The sequence below is a fragment of the Tinamus guttatus genome, unplaced genomic scaffold, assembly GCF_059628265.1.
Source record: "Tinamus guttatus ecotype Peru unplaced genomic scaffold, ASM5962826v1 Tinamus_guttatus_pri_ptg000203l, whole genome shotgun sequence".
NCBI classification, from domain to species: domain Eukaryota; kingdom Metazoa; phylum Chordata; class Aves; order Tinamiformes; family Tinamidae; genus Tinamus; species Tinamus guttatus.
In genome coordinates, this window is record NW_028288737.1 from 837,472 (window position 1) to 859,256 (window position 21,785).

The following is a 21,785-nucleotide window of genomic DNA, read 5'->3' on the forward strand; positions in this document are numbered from 1 at the left end:
TAATGGAAGCATCCAGATATTTAAGAATATGCTGCAATTGTATTTTTGTGTGCTCCGGATATGCTTTGACTAAAAAGAATTAGCAGATGTTTGAACCACATAGGCTCATTTTTCCTGAGGTGAAATCATTCCCATGTTGCAGTAACACTTTATGCCTACCTCGTTTCTACCATCTTTTTTGTTTTTGTTTGAGAGATTGATTTGTTCCTCTCCTCCTTGCTGTCCCCCCAAAGGGGGGCAGCACAGACTTGTACCTTTTTGCACTATTCCAAAGCTAAATCTCTTAATCAAATTAAAATGGTAGGCTTGGAAGGGGTCAACAATAACTCTTTTGAAACAGAACTAAAGGAAAGTGAGGTAAATTGCAACCTTCTTTTCATTATTATGTCTGAGATATTCTGCTGTTTTGAGTACCTTGTGTAGTGTCTAATATCTTGGGTTTGTTTTTTTTCTCCTGTGCAGTAAGGAGTGTGGGTGGCTGAGGTGGGATATTTGGGTACCATTTGCACCCAAGTCCTACTAAGATTAAGGATTTCTTTGACTCCAGAAGTCCTGATCTTGAAAGAAGCATTGATTTAGAGCTCAGCTGTTAATTCTTGGCCTATATTTTTTTTTAAGTAAGCGTAAAAATGCAGAAAAAGCTTGTAGATGTTGAATTTGGAGGGAAGTGATGTTTCCTCACTCACAGCATCTGAAGCTAATTTGAAATCTACTGATTCTGCTGCCTGCAAATAAACTGGAAGTCTCATTCAACATCTGCACAGGGTATTATTTTTGGAAATCCCAAAGACCACTGAAAAAAATGGAGTGGAGGACCCACTTTTCTTTACTCCTCTGCACAAGTTGCTGGAGGAGAATGGAAGCTTTCTTCTGAAATGTCAGATTTACTATGCAGAGATCACACAAAAAAGGGGTGGGGGCCAGGTTGAGCTTGCCAACTTCTCCTGACCACAAAACAGGATGTGCTCCCCTTTCCCCACCCCAGCATGCCATGTAATAATCAAACCATTCATACGCATTTCACTCAACATGTTAATACTTGCTTTTTTTTTTTTTTTTAAAAAAAAAAGGCTCTTCAAAACATTTCCTAGCTAAAAACTGATAAACGACTTTTGGCTTATTGGCTTGACATTGATCTTCAGGCGAATGATTGCATTCTTGGCAAGAGAGATGAGCTGAATTAACAAAAATGTATAAATTGAATTAGGACTCTGTCTGATGCATAAGCGTAAATGTGTTGGGTGCTTTTATAAATCTGGAATTAAAACTCCAACTTGGCACTGGCAGGCAACCTCTCTAACTCTGATCTGTAGCAATGTCAACAAAGACAACCCTGTAAGGCTGGACAGTGCAGGACATGGCTCACACGGTGCTTCAGAGACTGGAAATGTTCTTATCAAGCTCTATTTGAATTTTCATATAGATGCAAAAATTACATTGCTTCTCCTTTGGGATGTAGTGGGTTGCACTTCCTGTTTTGGGATGAAACCATTCCAGATTTGGCTCCTTTTAGAGCTGCTTTTTACTCCATGGCCCAAGGACTCAAGCTTAGCAGCTAACTGTCTGCTGATTGAGGGCATGAGGACATGGCTTGTGTCTCTTTGGCTTCCCATACCACTAAATGGATCTGTACTAAAAATCTTTTTATAAATATAATACTCAAACTTAATAGTATTTCCAAACAAATTATTAACATTTTGAGATGCATCATATTTTAGATGCAGTGTATTTTGGTGAGGTTCACTTAGCATAGTGCAAAAATCTTTTTGAAGGATGGGTCTCTTTGGTCAGTTCTTCCTCTTGCAGAAGTGCTCTTGGCTGAAGCCTTGGGAGTCCACTTGGTGATCATATCACAGTGGTTTATGAACAAGATATTTTTCTTTAAGTGTTTTCTTTAATGAACAAGCAAATTTAAATAGTAGATTGTGGATACTGTTAAACTGTGTGCATTTGGCTGCCTGCACTGGGATGGACCTTGGAAAGACGGCAAGAAACACGTGAGCAAGACGTGCAGGATCAGGCTAGTGCTGCTCATTTTAAATGAGCTCTTCATGGTTCCTGCCACTGATTCCATAAGCCAAACATCAGCTTCTGGCTGATTAACCGGAAAATGCAGGAATTAACTCATTTTAAATCTTTGTAGAATGTATGTTGGAATTTTAGCCTTTAAATTCAAAAAGTGCTACTTCTGCAAAGAATCTGGTTGGAGTAAAGCAAGATGGGGTGAAGGGGAAACCTCAACATAACTCTGTACTAATTCAGAGGCAGAAAAAGTGTGCCTATTGATTTGCAATGAAGTATAAACTTCCTTCTGCTATCTCAGTAAAACCTACTCTTCCCTTAGAGGCTGATCTATTAGTTTAGTGAAAGCAAAGATCAAATTTAAATTAAGCTATTAATTTAAAATTCAGGACAGCAGATGGGCCCTTTCTTCAAGCAGGTGCCATTTTGCACTACTTTTTATTATTATTTTCTGAATACCAAAAATAAGGGAGTTTATATATGCAGAAATAAACATTCAGTTATAGGTTTTTGGCAAATAAAATAGAGATGAGACTTCTGGAGTAGTAATATTAGGTCTATGGTTTCCTGTAAGACTATTAACAAACTTGTTCACACAAATAGTTTTCTGTTTGAATGGTAATAGCTTGGGAAGGGAATAAAAAGTTGAAGAACAGTGCAAATATAGCTAGAAGAATCATTTGACACTTCCGGATTCCATGTTGTTTGTATGACTGAAAATACGGTTGGGTTTTGAGGAAATCCTTCTGTATGTATCTGCTATCACTCCAGAAAAGAGGCAAGAACATATGTCTCTGGAGAGGCTGTGTTTTTGTCATGGGAGCTGGATGAAATCGGTGAATTTTCTAGGGCTTGATTTCTCATTTTTGTCAAATAGATAAGAATTTTGCCCTCTCCCCACTCTGTTAGTCTTGACTGCTGATGTTTTCTGCCCTTCAGAAAAGAGGCAGTCTCTTTTGGTGTACTTATGTAGTGGCACAAGTTCAGGACTGGCAGCTCCTGAACTTAGCTGGTAATTTTTTAATGGAAATATTTATTTTTTTCCTGTGGACTTTTTGAAAGATAATTCTACATGCATCTGTTTGATAATTTAATCAATTTAATAGAATATTTTTCTTCTGAAAGCTTAAGAAAAGTGATCTTTTTGATTTTTTTTTCCATGTTTTATCCCACTCCTCTTCATCTGTAAAATTCTTCCTCTGGGAAATCTGGAGGAAGGGGAGAAAAAAAGAAAGATATGAAGCCAAATGTAAAATGCCATTTTGATTTTATGGGATGAAAAAGAACAAAAGTGGTAAGAGTGCTTTTTTTTTTTTTTCAAAATACTGAGGGGAGAGGTACTACTGTTTAATAAAAATAATACAAAAAAAAAAGTGGTGTGTGATCAAAATTTTGTTATTATTATATTTTTTAAATCAAATTTCCACTTACAGGGAAGTGGGTTCCATAAAGGCAGTCAATGTTGTTGTTTTCCTTGAAGAGCTAAAAGTGATGTTACGTTCCTGTAGTTCCATATCTCTAAATGGATTAAGGTACCCATTACGCATGTGGTGCTGAAATCTCCCCTCTATTCCACTTCCTCTGCAGAGATGTACCATGATGGTCCTGTAGCTGCTAACATATCGTCTCCCATATTTCACTATCTTTGGCCTTGGAAATTCACTTTCAGAGCGTTCATAGTTAGCGCCTAGCTGTGTGGTTTTGTTCAAGGCATTGATGAGGCCTGCCCTCAGATATAATTGCCTTTAATTTCATTTCAGATTAACTGTTGGGATGAAAATATGCTCATGCATCTTTGTCTTATAGCCGAAAATAAGTCCCTTTTCCTAGTATGAGGAGAATGCTGCCTAATGAGGCATGGGCATATGAAAATATTACGGTATATTTTCACACGTTCTATAGCTATAAAAATGCAAGCTCAAGACCAGTGACAGGGATTTATGGCTGGTATTTTAACAGTCATCTTAAAAATTGTATTTTAGAACATTCACTGGAGCCTGTAGTCAGGCAGGTTTTTGTTAGAGCTGTTCCAAAATTTGGTGCTCTAAGCATATTCTGAATTGGTAGAACATTTGTGACTGTTTGCAACAGTATAATATTTGCAGAAGAGAGATTTTTTGATGAGAGCATGATGCCCTAAGCAGAGGACAAATGCCTGTAGGTACTAAGTCTACCTTGCTTTTCTGTATGTTAGTAGTGGTCTTTTAATTGCATTTTGGTGTTTTCTCTGATCAGTTGAGTAGTTGAGAACTATAGCTGAAGTGTTTGTTTGTTTGTTTGTTTGTTTTGTTTTAATGGTGGATTTTCTTATAACTGCAAGGAGATAACTTGGTCATTTTATAATAAAAACAATTTAGTTCTCAATTGTTTTAGTGACAAATAAAAAGCAAGAACAATTTCTATAGGGGAGCACTGAATATTCAAAATGAGATACCTTTTGAAGATTCCTTTGAAGTTCTTTAAAGTTGGATAATTAATTGAATTGGGGGATCTAATGTGAATAGACAAAGCAGGAATGTGTTTTACAGCTGCTCCTTGTGGGCCATAAATATTTCAGCAATTAATTTCTGTTTTCTCATCTGAAAAACAGCTTTCAAAAAAAACAGCTTTTGGTGAAAACTAATCCTTTATTGTCATCATTATTATTCTTATCATCTTTATTTTTAGGAACAACCTTCTCTTGCCTCTGTGGTAAATAATATTGCTCCTCTTTTAACCAGATAACACACAAGCAGGACAACATTTCTGAGTTAGGTGTCTCTGAAACTTGCAAGTGGCTGCAGTTTTTCTGTCTGCAGCTTCATCTTTCCAGTTTACAGTGACTACATGTAAAAAAGCATGAAGTTAGTTATTCTTGTAGAGTGACAAATGGGAATACCTGTGATAAATGGACTGATTGCTGTACAATGCTCTATATATTACTGAATGGAATCCTATATGTTCAAACAAAACCGGCATTTTACTTATTTTGGCATATTTCTTCACTGGAGCAACAAACTTAATCCAAGGCTAATTTTGGGCAGCTTAATCATAAAGACCACTTTAAAATCAATGGATTATGTTCTCAACTGGTATAAATTTTGTAGTTTACTGTCAAAAATATACTTTATTGACCTGATAAAAATTTAGACTAATGGGAATGTTCTCATAAGTAAGGTCACAAGAACTTTGTAAGTCTTTACTGCTCTTATCTTCAGGGTATATACAATCCTTATCAGCGAGGGATCACTGGTTTCTCTGATGAGATTGTGAAGAAAAACACATTTTTTACTTGAAAGACAGCTTGGTGTTTGTATCTTTCTGAAATTTTCAGGATATGTTTAAATCAAATTTAATGTGTCCTTTACTTAGTTTTAATCCTTCAGGATGTATACTTTGGCTCCTTCTCAAGGAACAGATCTTCTGAGACTCTCAGTGGACTCATTTCTCCAAAGTTGCGATCTTGCCCAATTAATTTTTTTTTAAGTGTGAAAGATGCACTGTTACATTTTGAGAATGAAGAATCACATTATCATCTTTAAATTTATTTTACTGGTCTTCATATGTTTAGACCATGCTTAATGAAGACAAGCTTTTTTTTTTTTTTCTTTTTTTTAACCGATTTTTCTATTTCTTTACAGCAAATGATCCTTTAGTTTGTGGATGTCTGCATCCAAAACTCTGAAAATGAGGTAGTGGTGAATCTAGAACCTTAATTTACTTGCTGGGATATAACTGCTTTACTTTGCATGCTGATGTGGTACTGCATAAGATCATTTGGTATCTTCAGGATGGTGGCTTGACTCCAAAGAAATATGTAGTCAGACTTTATATTGAGCATAGATATAAACAGATTAGAATACTAACTGCGTGGGAAGTTTTCTTCAAGTTAAACTTCTTCTTAGCTTCCCACATTCAGATGTTCTTGGACAAGAACACAATGGTTTGTTGTATAAACATGAAAGAGGTATTCAATCATTTTGGATTTCTAGTCTTGCTCTTAAATTTTTGCCTGGGAGCTTATCAAAGGTCTGGGAGAGTTTCTGCAATTTATATTCCAGGGGAGAAAACATTGATTGTCCATCGCAGGCATCCATAACAATGTGTGGAAGAAAGCCTTCACAAATACCAGAGACCTGGGAATCTGAACTGAGCAGCAAATATAGATTGTAGCATTTTGGGAGCAGAGAATATGTACTGAGTGACTTGTATGGAAACAGATACAACTTTAAAATATGTCTCTTGTGGCAAAGTTTCTGTTCAGAATAAATTTACAAGAAGATGTAGCTTTCCCTTTTCTTGAAAGTGACTACATTCCTGATTGATAGATTTTTGACTGGAAACTAGACAACACCATGACCCTATCTCCACAGTAAGACTTCCACTAGGTGATTTTTTACTCATGCTAGATAAGTTTTGTACTTGTCAAGGCAGGGCTCTGTCCTGCAGAAGCAAGAGTCAAGTTCAGGTGAAATTTATCTAGGAGTCAGACTTTACTACTACTTCTCTAGAATAGCTGAAGTGATCAAACTAGATTTGTAGGCATATGGTTTCCCACCATGTCTCTAGGTCTTAGGATCTAAGAAGCTCAGATATATTTAGCCTTTGGAATGAGATTGATCACACCAAACTTAAATCATGTGGCCACAGCTGAGTTGTGTTAATTTTCTTTGCAGGTAGCTAGCTAGGAGCAACAGACCCTTCTGAAGGGCAATTCATGGCATCCTTGTGTAGATTCCAGTAGTAGGTTGAAATTTTCCCTAGAGAGAAAATTATTTAACATATTTTAAGAAGAGAAAGAAACAAGCAATTCTTTGAATAAAAAGATGATTTAATAATTTGTCCAAGAAAAATCAATTTGGGACAGTGTTGCTACTGTTATGACTAGACTGCAAAATGAGGGGCTTGCATTTCTTTTACACGGTTGACAGATACCCTGAAAGTAACTCCTCTTTTAATTCAGTTTCCTTTGGTAAACACAGTTTGTTTATAGAATTGACTGAAGTGCTGTTTCATCATTCAGATTTATAATTTTCAGTGCTAACCTCCTGATTCCTTTTTTATTTTTCTACAGTGGACCTAGAAAGGAAGTTTATCTATCTTTCCGTATACTGCAATAAATAATACTCTGCAAAACTGCAGAGTATTAAACACTGCATTAATATCTGTAACTTCTCTAATGCTCAGATTTCTTAATGTTAGCACCTCTGTGTTTAAAGTCCTCGGAGGCATTTGTCTGTGGGGTTTTTGCTTGTTTGTTTTCATTTTTTTTGTTTTTATTTATTTATTTTTACATCCTTCATCTGATTCAGAGTATTTTAGGAGTGGTGTCAGTGTAAGCAGTAGCTGGCAAAAAAAGTGTTTTGGTTCTTTCCACATCCTAAGTCAATTGACTTGTGATTTATGTGTTTTAAAGGGTGAGGACTATGGGTGGCTGTGGGGTATTGGTACAGAAAATGCAGAAAATGTCACTTTGAATTACTCAAGGAATCTGACTCAGTGTTTGAGTAGCTGTTAATAAATGAAGGTCTTAATCCCTTTCTGCTGGTGGAGATGTCTCTGTCACCCAAGTGTCTCCACGCCTGCCACTGGCTGATGTTGCGTTCAGCAGTAGTGCTGTGTGGAATCTGTTTTCAGTGCCTGTTCTACCTTTGCTTCAGTGCTGTTCTACCTTATTTTTAGTGTAAGCTCTGTCAGGATTGTGCAGCTGTAACTGCACAACTGGATTGCTCTCTCTAGATGTCCAAAGAGCAGGGAACACACTCTTCTCATGCCATAAAAATGAATGAAAAGTGGAGAGATTTCTTTAGCTTCTGGTTACTTTCCTAAAGTGAATATGAGAAGTTTGGAGAAGGAAGATAAGCTTGTGTGAATTTAGTGTTAGAACAGGCACTGAGTAAACTGTGTGAGCAGTTGCTGGAGCAGCCAGGAGAATAGGACAGTCCCTGTTCCACAGGCATCCTCAGAGGTGTAGAAGCAGTGTCTGCTTCCTCTTCCCAGAGCAATGAATGAATATGCACAAAATACACGATGAAAAATGTTAACTTCAGTAAAATGTGCTAAAGATGTAGAGTACGTTTTGATGGTTATGAAGCTGCCCTGCTCATAAAGCCTGCAGAAGGTGGAGATCCCAGATTTCCTGTCTGTTTATCTTATGCTTCATTAAATAAAAAGCTCTATTTTTCTTCTTTTGGACAGAGGCTATGGTCACAATGGTTTTTTTTTCTTTTTTTTTCTTTTTTTTTGAGTGGAGCTTGCTTTGGCAATTAGTTGTATGAGTGGGGAGAGGGGGAGAGGAAAAAGTGCGCCTGGAGCGCTCTTCAAGTGGTATGGCAGAAGAGATAGGAAATGAAAGGTGTGTATGTCAGGAAGTATTAAAAAATGAAAAATCACAAAAACTATTCAGTTAACAACCCCTTACCCCTCCAAAAAATAACCTGTCTCAAACTGATTGTAAAGAGATTACTGACTAAGGAGATTACTCAGATTACTCAGTATACAATGGAGAAAAGTCAAGACTGAGGCAAATGTAGAGGACAGTAGAAAATCTTAATTAGATGCCAAGCTGCCACTGCATTTGAAATAAATTATAATGTCTTATAATCTTTATAATGGCAAAACGTACTGGTGATGGTGTCCATCACCGTACTGGTTTTCACATTGGAAATACTTGTACACTTTGTCATGACAATAAAGTTTACTGACATTGGGTTTGCTTTAAAATAAATTATTCTAAGTAAGAAGAATCACACCATTTTGTGGTGTGATCCCAGCTGAGGGCTTTTTTTCATTATTTGTGTTTTCTTTATTTCAAAGAAGCTATGGGGAGTATAGCTGCTGCACCCAAGGTGCGTTTCTAGAGCTGAAAGAAAGAGGGGAACAGGGTCTTGTTTCTTCTACTCTTTGTAAACTCAATTCGCAGACAATCTGCCACAAAGTTATAACTGGTTCCAGACGGTTTGCTGCTCTGAGAAAGGAGGAGGAAAAGGGGGGGTGGATCAAAACCCTAAAAAGTACTCCCTGTCCACCAGTCATCTCTCCTAATGAACACTGGCCAATGGAAAAATGTGACTGTAGAAATGCTGACATAAACCAAGTACATAGTATTTATCAGTTTATCAAAACATTCACAGATTTCTTTTCTTCCCCCCTGCCCCCCCCCCCCCCCCCCCAGAAATAGAGTTTTCAGCCTGGCTCTAACACATGCTAGATAGGAATGCTGCCCAGGGCAGCAGCACCATGCAGAAAGGCTAGATGAGAGCAGGGGAGCTGCATCAATGCAGTATTAGCAACGGAGCCGTTCAATCTGGAAGAAGCATTTGCTGATGTAGCTGTGCTGCTTCTAGCTCTAAAAGTAGCTTGTCGTGAACTAACTAACACAGATATGTAGGCTCTAAGCCTATAACTATTCATTTGCTATAACCATTCATTTGCTCATATCAGGATGTTTGGATTACATTTATCTCACCCAAATATCTTGCATGACAGCCTATAATTCCAATTTTCACTTGTCATGACCATTATTTTAAGGTGGAATTACTCCAAAGTGAGTGAGAGCAAGAGTGAGCCAAGACTTCTCCTCCTCCTCTGAATTTCCATTGGAAGAAATAGAGTTTGCAGGTAGCTCAAGCTAGCCAGATGTTATGCCTGTCAGATCCCTGTTAGAATGTATAGTTCCACAAGAGGAATGATTTTGTTCACTTTTAAGATCTTTATTCTTTTTTTTTAAAAAAAAGATTATTTACAAGTTATTATCTCATATTATAAGGCTGGCAATTGTTTCCCTGAGATTGTAAGGAGCCTTGGGAGAAAAATAGGAGTCTTTCTGAAAGACTAAACGAAAATGTTAATAAATGTGGAAAAGAAAAATCCCCCCACCAACCCTAGAACTAGTGATAATTTATAGTACAACTCTTAATTTCTTTTTTTCAGAAACTGGTAAGACATTAATTGCAAAAATGGACCTTAATTTTTAAGAGTCTTGTTACCATTTACCCTACATCTGGTCAGTCATGGGCAGATATAATATAGGTGGGAAATCCACACAAACTTAATGAGATTTGGGATTGCCTCACTAAGTTGAGCTGGACTCGTGAGGGTTGCTGTCAGAGGCACTCAGACGGCAGTTGGCTCATAATATTAAAAGAGATGAGAGTGATGGCTGTGTTTCTCTGACAGGTTCTCTTCTGTCTCTATTTTATAATGGGTCTTTTTAATTAAACAACAGGGAACGAACTTAACTTTTTATTCAATAATACATTATTTTATGTTAGTAATAAAATATTTTATAATTTCATAATAAATTATTTCATAAACAATTTCAAAACTTATCAAAGTGATGCACAACCATCTGGATTTTGCAGTTTCAATAATATGTGAGATTAGGTGGACTTTCTTCTTACGTACACCTGCCCCTTGTAGCCACGGCACTAAGAACTGTAAGGAAATACTACAGGACAGAGTTTTCCAAAGGTGTGTGTGCATGCATGCACACATGGCTTTTGGTTGGTTTTAAAGACAACTACATGCATGAACCCATGCAAGAAGCAGGAAAACTAACTCGCATTTCCTGGTCGATATTAAGCTATGGTGTTACTAGAAAAAAGCTTCCTGTAGCTACAAATACGTGTCAAATAGACTTGTTTAATCAATTGTGACCTGCTCTATCCATATGAAAATGTTCCTTTTCTGTATTTTTAAATGGCCTTCTCTCTTTCAGTATTTTAAGTGAATTTTCTTTGCTGAGCCCTTGTATAGTTGCTCTGCTATGCTCTGTTTTGAAACATTACCCAGAAGTTATGAACTATTACTCCTGCAGCACTTACCAGCAGTGGAAGCTACCTTTATATTTGGAACTGCAGAGTAGGTTGATTTGGTGTATAGAAATGCATAGACTTGAGGAGAAACTGTAATGGTTCCTTTTGCCCAAAATAATAAACCAGAGCAAATCCTAACATTTCAGTGAGGCACTGGACCTTACTGAGCTGTGCAATAGGTTGTGTGTGCGCAACTTGGGGTGAAGGCACCAATTTAGAGTTTGTTCAATAGTGCCTTAATTTAGGGCAGCACTTCTGTATACTGAATTTCGGGCAAGATGCCTAGGCAAAAACACCATCCTGTCTTGTGCTAAATAAGAGCCACGAAGGTGAAAATTTTTCTGTGTCCTTGCATCTCCTAACTGATTGTCGTGCAAAATGAAAAGAAAGGTTTGGTAGAGTTTCTGCAGTGGTGGACTACCACTAGCAGACTACATTCTTTTAAAGTTAGAATTGAAGTGTCTATTTTGGGGTGGGGGTGGATATTCCCTTTTATCGCTTTAGTGGGTTAAATTCCAACTCAGTGATTCAGTAACATCTTCATGCCTTTGGGAGGATGTCCCAATATGTTTTCGAAAATACCATTGGTAGTTTCTCATGTACTTTTGTTCTTAACAGTTGACTTTTTAGAAGAAAACTAGTCTCTTGAATGGAGAGTCTACGTGGCTTAACTTGGGACGTGTGGTTAGTCAGCTTTTGGTATCCAATCAGATTATTATAAACCATACAAAAGCAAAACCCTTGCATAGCGTGGAAAATATGGGAACTGGCTAGCAACTGTCTTAGCGCAGGGCAGCACAGGCCAAATACTGATTTCCTTATGACACTGTCTTACAGATCATCCTGGGGAAACTTCACCCATTTCTCCTCATATTGCAGGTGGTCATTGGTGGTAGACTAGTATTTAGTGCCAGAACCGCATAGTCTTGTGAATGTGCCATTGTCTGATTCAGTGTTGCACCTATGAGGGAAGACTGTCCATTTTAGTATATTTTAGTCACATGAACTGGCTGCTAATTGGAGTTTTCAGAACTTGGAGGATATAAATGCTAGAAAATTTTATATTATTTTGCAACTTAAAGCTTTCTCTTTTGGGATAACCATACAAAACTGTAGATTTAGAGACTGCAGTTTCATAGTGGTCTTCAGGGATCGGGTGCTTAGCTTTCATAGCTTTAAGGACTGGACGCTTGGTCTCCTTGAGACCAAGTGATTTCAGAGATCAATCAGCTACCTATTCCCTTCCTCTCACCTTCTTTGGCCCCTTGCTTTTAGAGATTTATTTCGGATCAGCTGGGTATTATAATGTGTGGACAGCATCAGCTCTGTCTTTCAGCCAAGAACCTTCGCCTGCGCTGGGTTAAAAACTTTGCCAGCAGCATTTTTTCCCAATGAACATTTTTGTTGAATGGTTTTTCTGTTACTGTAAAAATAAGCATGAATGTTAAATCAAATTTTAGCCTAAAGGTAGCAATCTTTCCTGAGGAATATCCTTGCAGAGCTTTCTTAATAATCTTGCAGCTGTAAAGTTGTTAAACAAGATGCAAACACTATGAAATATCCTGGTGAAAGTAGAAGAAATATGACTTCATTGTAGTTGGCCGAATAGACTCCTACTCATGCTAATACACATAGTACTGTGCACGCATTAGTCCAGAGAGGATAACGTAAGAATAATGTATAATATTTTCAGGCCTATAGTAAAAATGTAATAAAAAATCCTTTTTTCCATAGTTCTTAAACAGACAAGCAGTACATTATTCTTTTACAATATTAGAAGTGACTTTTTAGTAAGATAAAGTCAGAAAAGGAGAGTGGATGATTCATTGTCTTCACATGTCCGTTTTCCTCTGTTGTCATTGTTGTAACAGCTTACAAATGAGAAGTCAGTAGCCTTCTGTTAGTGGGAATGCACTTTTAAATGCTGCTTTTGAACAGATAGTCTCCACTTTTGAAAAAACTGCTCACTACTCTGTGCAGATTCCTTCCCCACCACCCTGCAGGCCATATTTCTTGCCTTCTAATATTTCTTATTTAATGGATGAAATACAAAGTCTATATTAATTATCCTCTTAAGTTAAAGAAATACAAGCTACGATTTGTAGTAAACCTGAAATAATTGCGTATTACAACTCTTAGAATTTGGATGTTCATTTAGAAATACATTGCCTACTTGTAGAAACCTGGTTGTGTGTCCAAAAAGATTTCTTCGCGTTCAAAAGTGTTATTCTATGGCTGTTGTAAATAATGAATATTAAAAACTAAAAGGGCAAAGTTTCATTATGGCATGTGATTTAGGATCATTTTTTTTGTGAGATGCCTTTTGATTTCGTATGATGCATACTGTGTGTATCTATTTTATGAATAAGTTAAATTTTCCAACTTGCAATCAGCATTCAAAATCTATATATTCTTTTATAATTCTATGTTAAAATCATGATTGAAAAGTAAAACAGTTTGAGCAAACATTATCTTCAACAAGCTAAAAATTGTAGGCCATCAGGGAACTCCTTTTCTTCGAATGTGTATATGCAGAACACATATATACTACACTTCGGGATGTTTAGGAAGAAATATTTTCATTATTAGTATTTGCAGTAATATTTAAATATGGAGCAATAAAATGTATTACCTAATAAAAGAAAGAACACGTTTTTGAAAATGATTTCACTTAAAAGTATGTCCTATTCCCAGAATTTAAGACTTTTTGAAATCAGGGAAATACATGAGATTCCATAAAATGACTTTAATTAATATCTAAGGAATTACTCTTAAGCAATGAAATAAAGCTCATTATGTTAATAATATTACTTAGTCTTGGGCCTTTTTTAAGATTTTGAACATTAGTATTTGCTGCAGTGATTCTAGTATAATAATTGGAAGCATTTTGTATTATAATTACGGAACTCCACTTACTTAGGAATTTTTACCTATGTGAGGTGAAGCGGATTTCTGTTCTCCATTACTCACAAAAATGTTAGTTTTTCTTTATTTGTAGATGCACATATACATATTTAAGATATGTATTACATATAGCTAGCTTAATGAGTTATGAATACCTTTATGGACATTGTAAAACAGGCTAGTCTCATTTATCTGTGACTGTAGTGTTTTACCTGTTTGAAAAAATGACCAGATGCCAGAAAGATGAGATATTCTACAACTGTCTTTTTTGGCACATTGTCAGTGTGCCATGTTTCTTATAAGAAAATTTTAAGTATCTGTATGTTATTTTTCCACTTTTTTTTTTCTGATTGCTTTGGGATACAGATTTTTGTAATTGTCCTAGGTGACTTACTGATCTTGAGTTTAAAGATGGTACTTACAGCATGCTATGCATTAAAGAAGAAATATATCAAATAACCACTTATGAAGAAATGAATCAGTTGTGTGTTACAAAACTTTCACTTCTTGATCTAAAGTAATTAAGCTAATAATAAGAAGCTGAGTTTACGTCTAATACAGTAATGTGTAGTATATCAATAGCTATGTTTTTACTATCATTTTACAATTCTGTATTGTTGCTATAACTGGATCCCAAGCAGTGGCAGAACATCAGACAGAAAAATAATGCTTCTGGAGTCTTGTGACTAGACGCTGCTAGAAACCATGGTGAGAAATGTTGTTAAAAAGAAAAATCTCAAAAGGAACAAGAATATGTGGGCTGTGCATGTATGGTACATTTACCCACTAAAGCTTTTTCTTTAGAGTTCTTTTTAGGAAAATCCATGTTTCTGAAAGTCATAAACGGAAGGATCTCCTGGATACGGTTGTAGGTTGCCTGTTTGAAAGGCAACAGGATACTAATGAAATGAACACTTTTGATTTAGGAAATATTTGTTTTTATCCAATGCTTCAAAATATTTTTACATTTCTGCTGGACATTGCATATGAAAAAAAAAATGCAAGGGAAGGTTTGTATGGAGAATCAGTGTCTTTCAGTAGACCAATTTATAGTTGGAGAAAAAAAAGTTATCAAGAACACAATCTCCTCAGGTCCAGCAATAGAAAGCAGTAAATACCAAGGCAATATAGCTCAGGTATAATTGCTCTGAAGTTAATTATACTGATTGAGAAAACATTTTAGAGAAAAGGTAATAAGACTAAAAAGTTAAGCTTTCATTATTTTTGTTGCACAACAGATTAGTGTTTAGACTAACCAATATAAGCCAAATATAGAGAAATTGCTATATCACACAGTTTTCTGAGAAATGTATTTCTATGTTTATTCATTGTGTTTCTGGAATCCCACTGACATCAAAGGAGACTTGATGCTGTGTTGGACATATGATTACAAGTCACCTTTGCTAAATAATACCAGAGGTGGTGAACATGTGGGGTTCATCTGCGTCCTTGGGTCTTCCTTTGTTCTATCACTAATAATTTTATGTCCAACTACTTGTTCTTGGCAGTCCTGAGTATTAGCAGTTATGAACCAATTTCTTTGTCAAATAATATTGCAACGCAGAATAAATATACAGGTATACTGCAGTTGCTCTTTCCTGATCTTTTATCTTGCTAAAAAGGCATTGGCTTTTTTTTTTTACCTAGCACATTAAATTTATTAGACACTAATTTCTTCAGAAGAGTTTACTAGATGAATGGAGATCAGGAAACCAGATATGAAAATAATGAATAGACTGAACTTAACGTTGTGGCTGTATTCTTTTTTAAATTTATTATTTCTGAGACATTCACTGCTGTTGCTCTTGTAACTGCTAAAATAAACAGGTTTTCCAAGCAAAATCTAGGCAAAGTTATCAGTTTGATAAAGGATATTTGGTTTTAAGTAAAGATCCTCAGTGTTTGGCATGGACTTGTTACCAAGGCTTTCACTGATCTACTGCTGACAGAGAAGAGGATCTAAAGCGTACAGCTGCTGTTTGTAAGCTTGCTCTGAGAAAACTGAGTTTAGGCACTGTACTAAAAGTGTAGCAATCTCCATTCTGGGAATTTTATTAGAAGAAAATATGTATAACATTGCATTGAAATCAGCTAAGCTGTTTAATATGATTAAAAGAGGATTTTCTGGGTCTCTGCAATAACAAGACAACAGCAAAGCTGCTACTAGAATGACGGAGAATGTTCATTCCTTCCCTTGTCCTTACCATTGGTGAAAGGCTTGAACCTCTCACTGTCGAACCTTTTTCTATTGATGTTGAAGAGTTTCTGCCTGCCCCAAATTAAACTTGAGAAAAGGTTGATTTATGGATTTGTTCTGGTCTCAGGAATGTCCTCTTTGAGCTGGACCACTGCCATCCATTCTAGAAAGGCCACAGTCAGCTGCCACACATCCTCTGCTCCTCTGCAGAGCACCCTGAGAGTATGTGCGTGGTAGCAAGGCTGACCTCCCCCATTGCTGAGTACTTTCAAGCTCTGATAATCACTTAGATTCCCTCTGGGAATTTTCTGTTTTCCTTTTTCTTGCAGGTGTCTTTAAGGAACAGAGTATTCTTCAGATGTCCTTTAGAGGCTGTGGCTATAAAGGGAGTTCAAGCATTTACCAATAGAAATAGCCTTCCTGGGTCGAAAATCTTAAAAACAAATGTGTGCTTATTTGGTGTTCTGGTGTTCACTCCAAAGTGGCTTCTGTTAAGCTTTGGTAGATTTTTTAGTCTTTGGTCAATTTATTTGAAGGCCGGTGGCAGAATCATTTTAGTTTAGAAGTAGAGCATAGATTTTACTTTTCCTTCATTGTTGCCAGACTTACCCTTACAGATCACAGATTCCCTAGTAAAGTTGCTGACATGGAGTACAAAGCCTTTTTATATGGATTGACAGAGAAATGGAGCCTGGTGTTAAAACATTGGTTGGTTTGGGAAACAAAAATTGCAGTTATTGCATGGATTTGTTTGTTAATAGAGAAACTTTGCATGAATTTATAGATAGAAGGGATAGATGGGATGAGGATGAGGACTAATTAAGACTAAAATTGTTAACTCGTTCTTGGTAGAGTCTCAAAAAATTTCATGGAGTGTTGGCTGAAGAACCTTGTTTCTTCAGGAAAACATTTCTAGCAGAACTAAGGCTCTCTCTTTCCTCCAAAACCAAATCACTTTGGGCATAGCTGAGAAAACTGATTTGGTGATATTACATTTCATGAGTCAATAAATGTAGAGGTTAATTCATCTGCGCACTCTACTACCATTGGTTTATCTCATGGGAACTGTTGAATGTGGTAGGTCTCATAATATTTCAACATCTGCTGTACAGTGTAATTATGGATGATGCTGTAGTGTTTTTTTTTTTTTTTTTTTAGTTGTAGCTAATTGTAGCAATATTGTTGTTTGTTGTAATAGCCTGCTGACCTGATGCTTTCAAGAAAATACACTTAGGCTAAATTTATAAAATTAAAGCGGAAATGTGACGCAAAGTTAGCAGAACAGCGAGTTCTCTCTTTCAGAAGAATTGTATAGCACCAGTTACAAGTTGCAATCAAGTGCTTTTCCTTTGTAGATCAAAATTATTTCGGTGGAACTTCTTGGGGAGCAAACAAATAGGTGGCACTAAAATTCAAATAGCTCTTTAATTAACTGACATTATTATTTAAAAGATGACTTTGGGAGCACTGTAATTTGAAATCTTCATATAGCCATCACTTTTCTTTATATATTTTTGTGGTTTCATGGTTTCATGAGTTTACAGATGCAGAAAATAAAGAGTTCAGGTAACAGACCACATGACTGTCATACACAAAGTCTTTGGAGCCTAGATGTATCTTCTGTGCTCACCTCAAAATATATATTGTTGCAAACATACCTCAAGAGTGTATTCAATTTAAATAATTTTCTAAGCAGAAACTTGAATACTTGTATAGAAATGATTTAAATAAATGGTAAAAAGCCTCTAAAATACACAGGAAACTCAAACAGTGAATGTGTTGTGTTGTTAAATTTGGTTATCCCAGGCCGATTAAGCATTATGCTCTTTCTTCTCTCCCTCCCTTGCAGCCTGTGCGTTCCGTTACAATGGGCTCTCCTTTGTCTACCTCATCTACCTCCTGCTCATTCCTCTCTTCTCAGAACCCACAAAAGCCACAATGCAAGGTAAGATGTTCCTTGGTTCATCCTGGAGGTGTAGAGGGACCTGCGAAAGCCTCACTGATAGAATGAGGTGACACAAGGGTGGTTGCATTGCTCTGTAGTACATACTCTTATTCTACTGGCCCTGTAGTTTATGCTGACTTTGGCGCTGAATGGCCTTCAACACCAGCTGCAGTCCTCGCCCCAAGGTGCACCTGGGCAGCCTGGTGATGGGATTGGTAGTGCTTTTTATGGCATTATTTTACTTGAAATTCTGAAGGATGGTACACTCGGTGAAAAATGACCTTTTCAAAAGCCCCCCAAAGCCAGCCTATCATAAACTGTGTGCTTGCTGACAAATAACTATAGCAAATGACAAATAACTATGACAAATAATTTATGAGATGACAAATATCTATATACATTAGGTATTCAAGCATCAATATATCACATACAAATCAAACTTTTACTGTCTAAAATGTGAAATCAGTTATGCAAAGCTGTAAAGACAGGAGAACTATTAGATACCTACTGTATGTAAGGGGCCATATATACGTTATACATTTAAGGGACTGACTTCTTGAAAATTAACAGAAATGGCAATATAATCGTATGAAAATTTTAGGATTTGTGATCTGTTGGTGGAATTTACTGTGAGAATATGATCATAGATTAATATTTAGTGGTGGTCTTTTTCACATAGCAGCCTTTTGGGTGGGATCTTATGTATTTGCCGATCTGGTTTGCTCAGATAACTGCATTTATAAAACAGTTCCTGTTTTCCCTATTCTCTTTTAGACCAGTATGAACAATAATATCACACAGTGCTAAAGTCAAATGCACATATTGCTCATCCTTTTTGATAGAAACAATGTGAAGAGTCTCTTTCAGAAAGTAAAATTCTTCTATGACACCAAAAACAAAAAGGAGACTTTTAAAATAGGTACTGAAATTATGTCTGGTACCTCGCTGGTAGAATCACCTTACTCACAAATCCACCAACATGGCTGATGGAAATTGAGACCTTTTTAATCAACATAGTTCTTTCCAGAAATGCTTTGGAAAAACTAGACCCTAAATATAACAACTTCTGAGTTTACAGGTTCTCTCTGAGATTTACCCAGATTGTTAGTGGGTTAGTGTTAAGAGTGGGATGCTGTCCTTAAATCTGGGGTTGCAGCTGGCATACCAGAAGGCTCCACCAGACCTTTATGGAGCTAATTTTCATGAGTTTACCTGGAAGTCAGTCCTCCATTCTGGTTTGGCTTCTTTGCTCTTGGCAAATTCCATTTGGCACATTTTGTGCTTTCCTGGGCAACATTACCCTGGGTTTACTTCTGCCAGGGTAGCATTTGGAAGTACCTCTCAATTCAAATATGTTCATGTTTCCTGAGAAGATCTTGTAAATATGCTAACTGATTCTTCTTCATTTGTATGCCCTTCATTGAAATACTAGACGAGAGAAATTGATATTTTTTCTTATCTAAAGAGGTCAGTGTGATTTGACCCAGCAACATGTTCATACCAAACAGGCAACTTTCAGCATGTTAAGTGATAAATAAGCTTTTGTTTTCAGGTAATTTTTGAACTGTTCTCCTTCTAAACATCCATTTAAGCATCTTGCTTACAAACATAGCCATTTGTCCGCTTCTGAAGAAAGAAAGAAATGTGTCAAGCTTTCTTTGAATTCCTCAAGAATAATTGTTGGGATGTCTCAAGTTTTGTGTTAGGGTGATTCCACAGGCCATCCTTCTTTTTTTCTCATTAATGGAGACAATGAAGAGAGAAAGCAAAAGTTTCAAGAGTATCTGAAGAACTATTTGTTAATATATGGCACACAGTGACAATGCTGATCTTTATTTTTACATGTAGAATTATAACTTTTGTTTTATCTGTTCTAACTAATATTTCTCAACTAACATTAGTTTGAGGAGGAAGGAAATAAAACTAAAGAAAAGCCTTGTGTTTCATTTATTGGTGTATCTAGCTTCAGTGGGTGCAGTTTCTTACCCACTCTGTGTATAGGGAATACCACATAAGGAAGAGAGCTTTCCCCTAAAGGAAAAGAGGAGAGACAAGTTGGAGTTAGATTTGTGTTCTGGAAATTGTATCCTGACCTATTCTCATTATAATGCCTCACTCATTTTTATTTTAGCTCCCGTAAATGCTGATCCCTTTGAAAATCCTTGAAGTGACTTACCAAAATGATATCGTGCCACAGTACATGCCTCAGGCTAGGTCCTTTTAGAAGAGGGAGTGTATCAAATGAATGTTTTGCATTCCTATTTTGGTTTTACTTTACAATTATTTATTGTAATTGTGTCAGTAGCATCAACTGACCAAGACACTTATTACTTTTCATGGTATATATATACGGTCTCTACACCTGGGCTAAAGGCAAAGAAGTGTAAAGAATTGAACAAGGATGGTGTTATTACAAAATATTACTCATAAACAGGTACAGATAATAAATAGCTAAAAGTCAGATATCCAAACATTTCCTGGAGTGGACCTGAGCTAGGCCAAGTTTGGGGCCTTGAAGAATTGCATTTGAAATGTCTTGGCAGAGTTGTGAAACAAGGCCAAGTATCAGATTAGAACTGGATTTATTTTGAGATCTGGCCATTAAGTAGACTTCAAATTTGTCACCTCTTTAACTGAGGCAGAAGCCATCTTCATGGTACAGAACTGGGAGAGATCTGCCTAACAACTGCATTTCGTTCCTTTAACTGTGTATTTTCTATCGTGTCCCTCCATGCTCTTCTAATTTCCCACACCCTTTGCCACCCAATTTCTAGCAGTCGAAGAAACATTTCGTCTCTTGGCAAGGACTCATAGCAAGTGGGTGGGCTTAGTTTATGTTGATGGGTAAGTACCCACCAAAGCCAGTAAAAACAGAGCTAAAAGATGAATAAAATAAGCATAAAAGGTAGCACAAAATCTCACTCTAGGTAAGGTTGTCAGTCATTTAATTACAGTGACAGTGCAAGGATGAAACATAAATAAGTGCCCTGCTGGAAGCTAGGTTCTCTTACAAGTGTTGAAGGTGACAGGTTAGAGGGAAGCACTGAGCTTCAAAGAGGAAATCGGGTGCAGCTTCCCAGCTAATATTCAGTTACTATGTTGATCTTGCGTGTTTTACGTTTGCTGCTCGTTCTGTGCCAGGAAGAATGATTGACAGCATAAATAGAGCCATTTTCTAGATGCCAAGAGTGATTGTGGAGGGACACCCTAATCCTCTCCTTCCAAAGACTAAGAAAAAAAATAAATATATTTGATTAAAAGTAATTCCTGTGTGATTTGATAGACATCCAAAAGCCTGGTTTGTGGCACTGATGGCAGATATCTTTCTTTAGAGGAGAATCCTTTTTTAGAATGTTTTCAGTCTCAACATATTTTCTCATATTGCATATTATGAAGTGTTCACAAAAATAACTTTGTTATATATTTTCCGTATGCCTGCATGTAAACATTTTGGCCCCATATTTCTGTCACCTTTTAAACTATGTGTCTGTACATGACAATATTTCTTTCTATAAAGTGTTGAGAGACTTTTCATGTCCAGAGAATAGGAGAGAAAAAGGAAATCTATAACTATTTTAACTAAAAACAGCCAAACCACTATTAAATCAAAGAGTCAAAAGTTAAATAAGACAAATTTTATTCCAAATAGAAAAAATAAATGCTGCTGTAGCAGTATATTTTGCTTTCCTTCTCTTTTTTTTAAAAAAAATCTACTTCAATTCCTTTACTTAAATAACATTTTTGAGTCCTCTCTTTGAGTTCTGTTTTGTTCCAGACATAATTTTTCATAAAGTCTTTGCTTTATTTTAGTAAGTCGTTTTAGTCTTTTGAACTTGTTGGTCTAAGTTCACAAAGCTTTCCTTTCCTTGTCTTCTCATGACTAACTCAGCTCACCAGCTACCACATCTCTGACCAGCATCCT

General features: G+C 36.5%; 1 protein-coding gene across 1 annotated transcript in view; it reads left to right on the forward strand.

Moving 5' to 3' along the window:
* The window catches only part of PIEZO2 (piezo type mechanosensitive ion channel component 2), a 280,266-nt gene that overhangs the window by 35,484 nt on the left and 222,997 nt on the right, over positions 1-21,785 (forward strand). Inside the window, exon 2 of the mRNA XM_088524117.1 lies at positions 17,768-17,863. Coding sequence (XP_088380243.1) covers positions 17,768-17,863 — 96 coding nt within the window. The remainder of the gene's footprint in view (positions 1-17,767; positions 17,864-21,785) is intronic.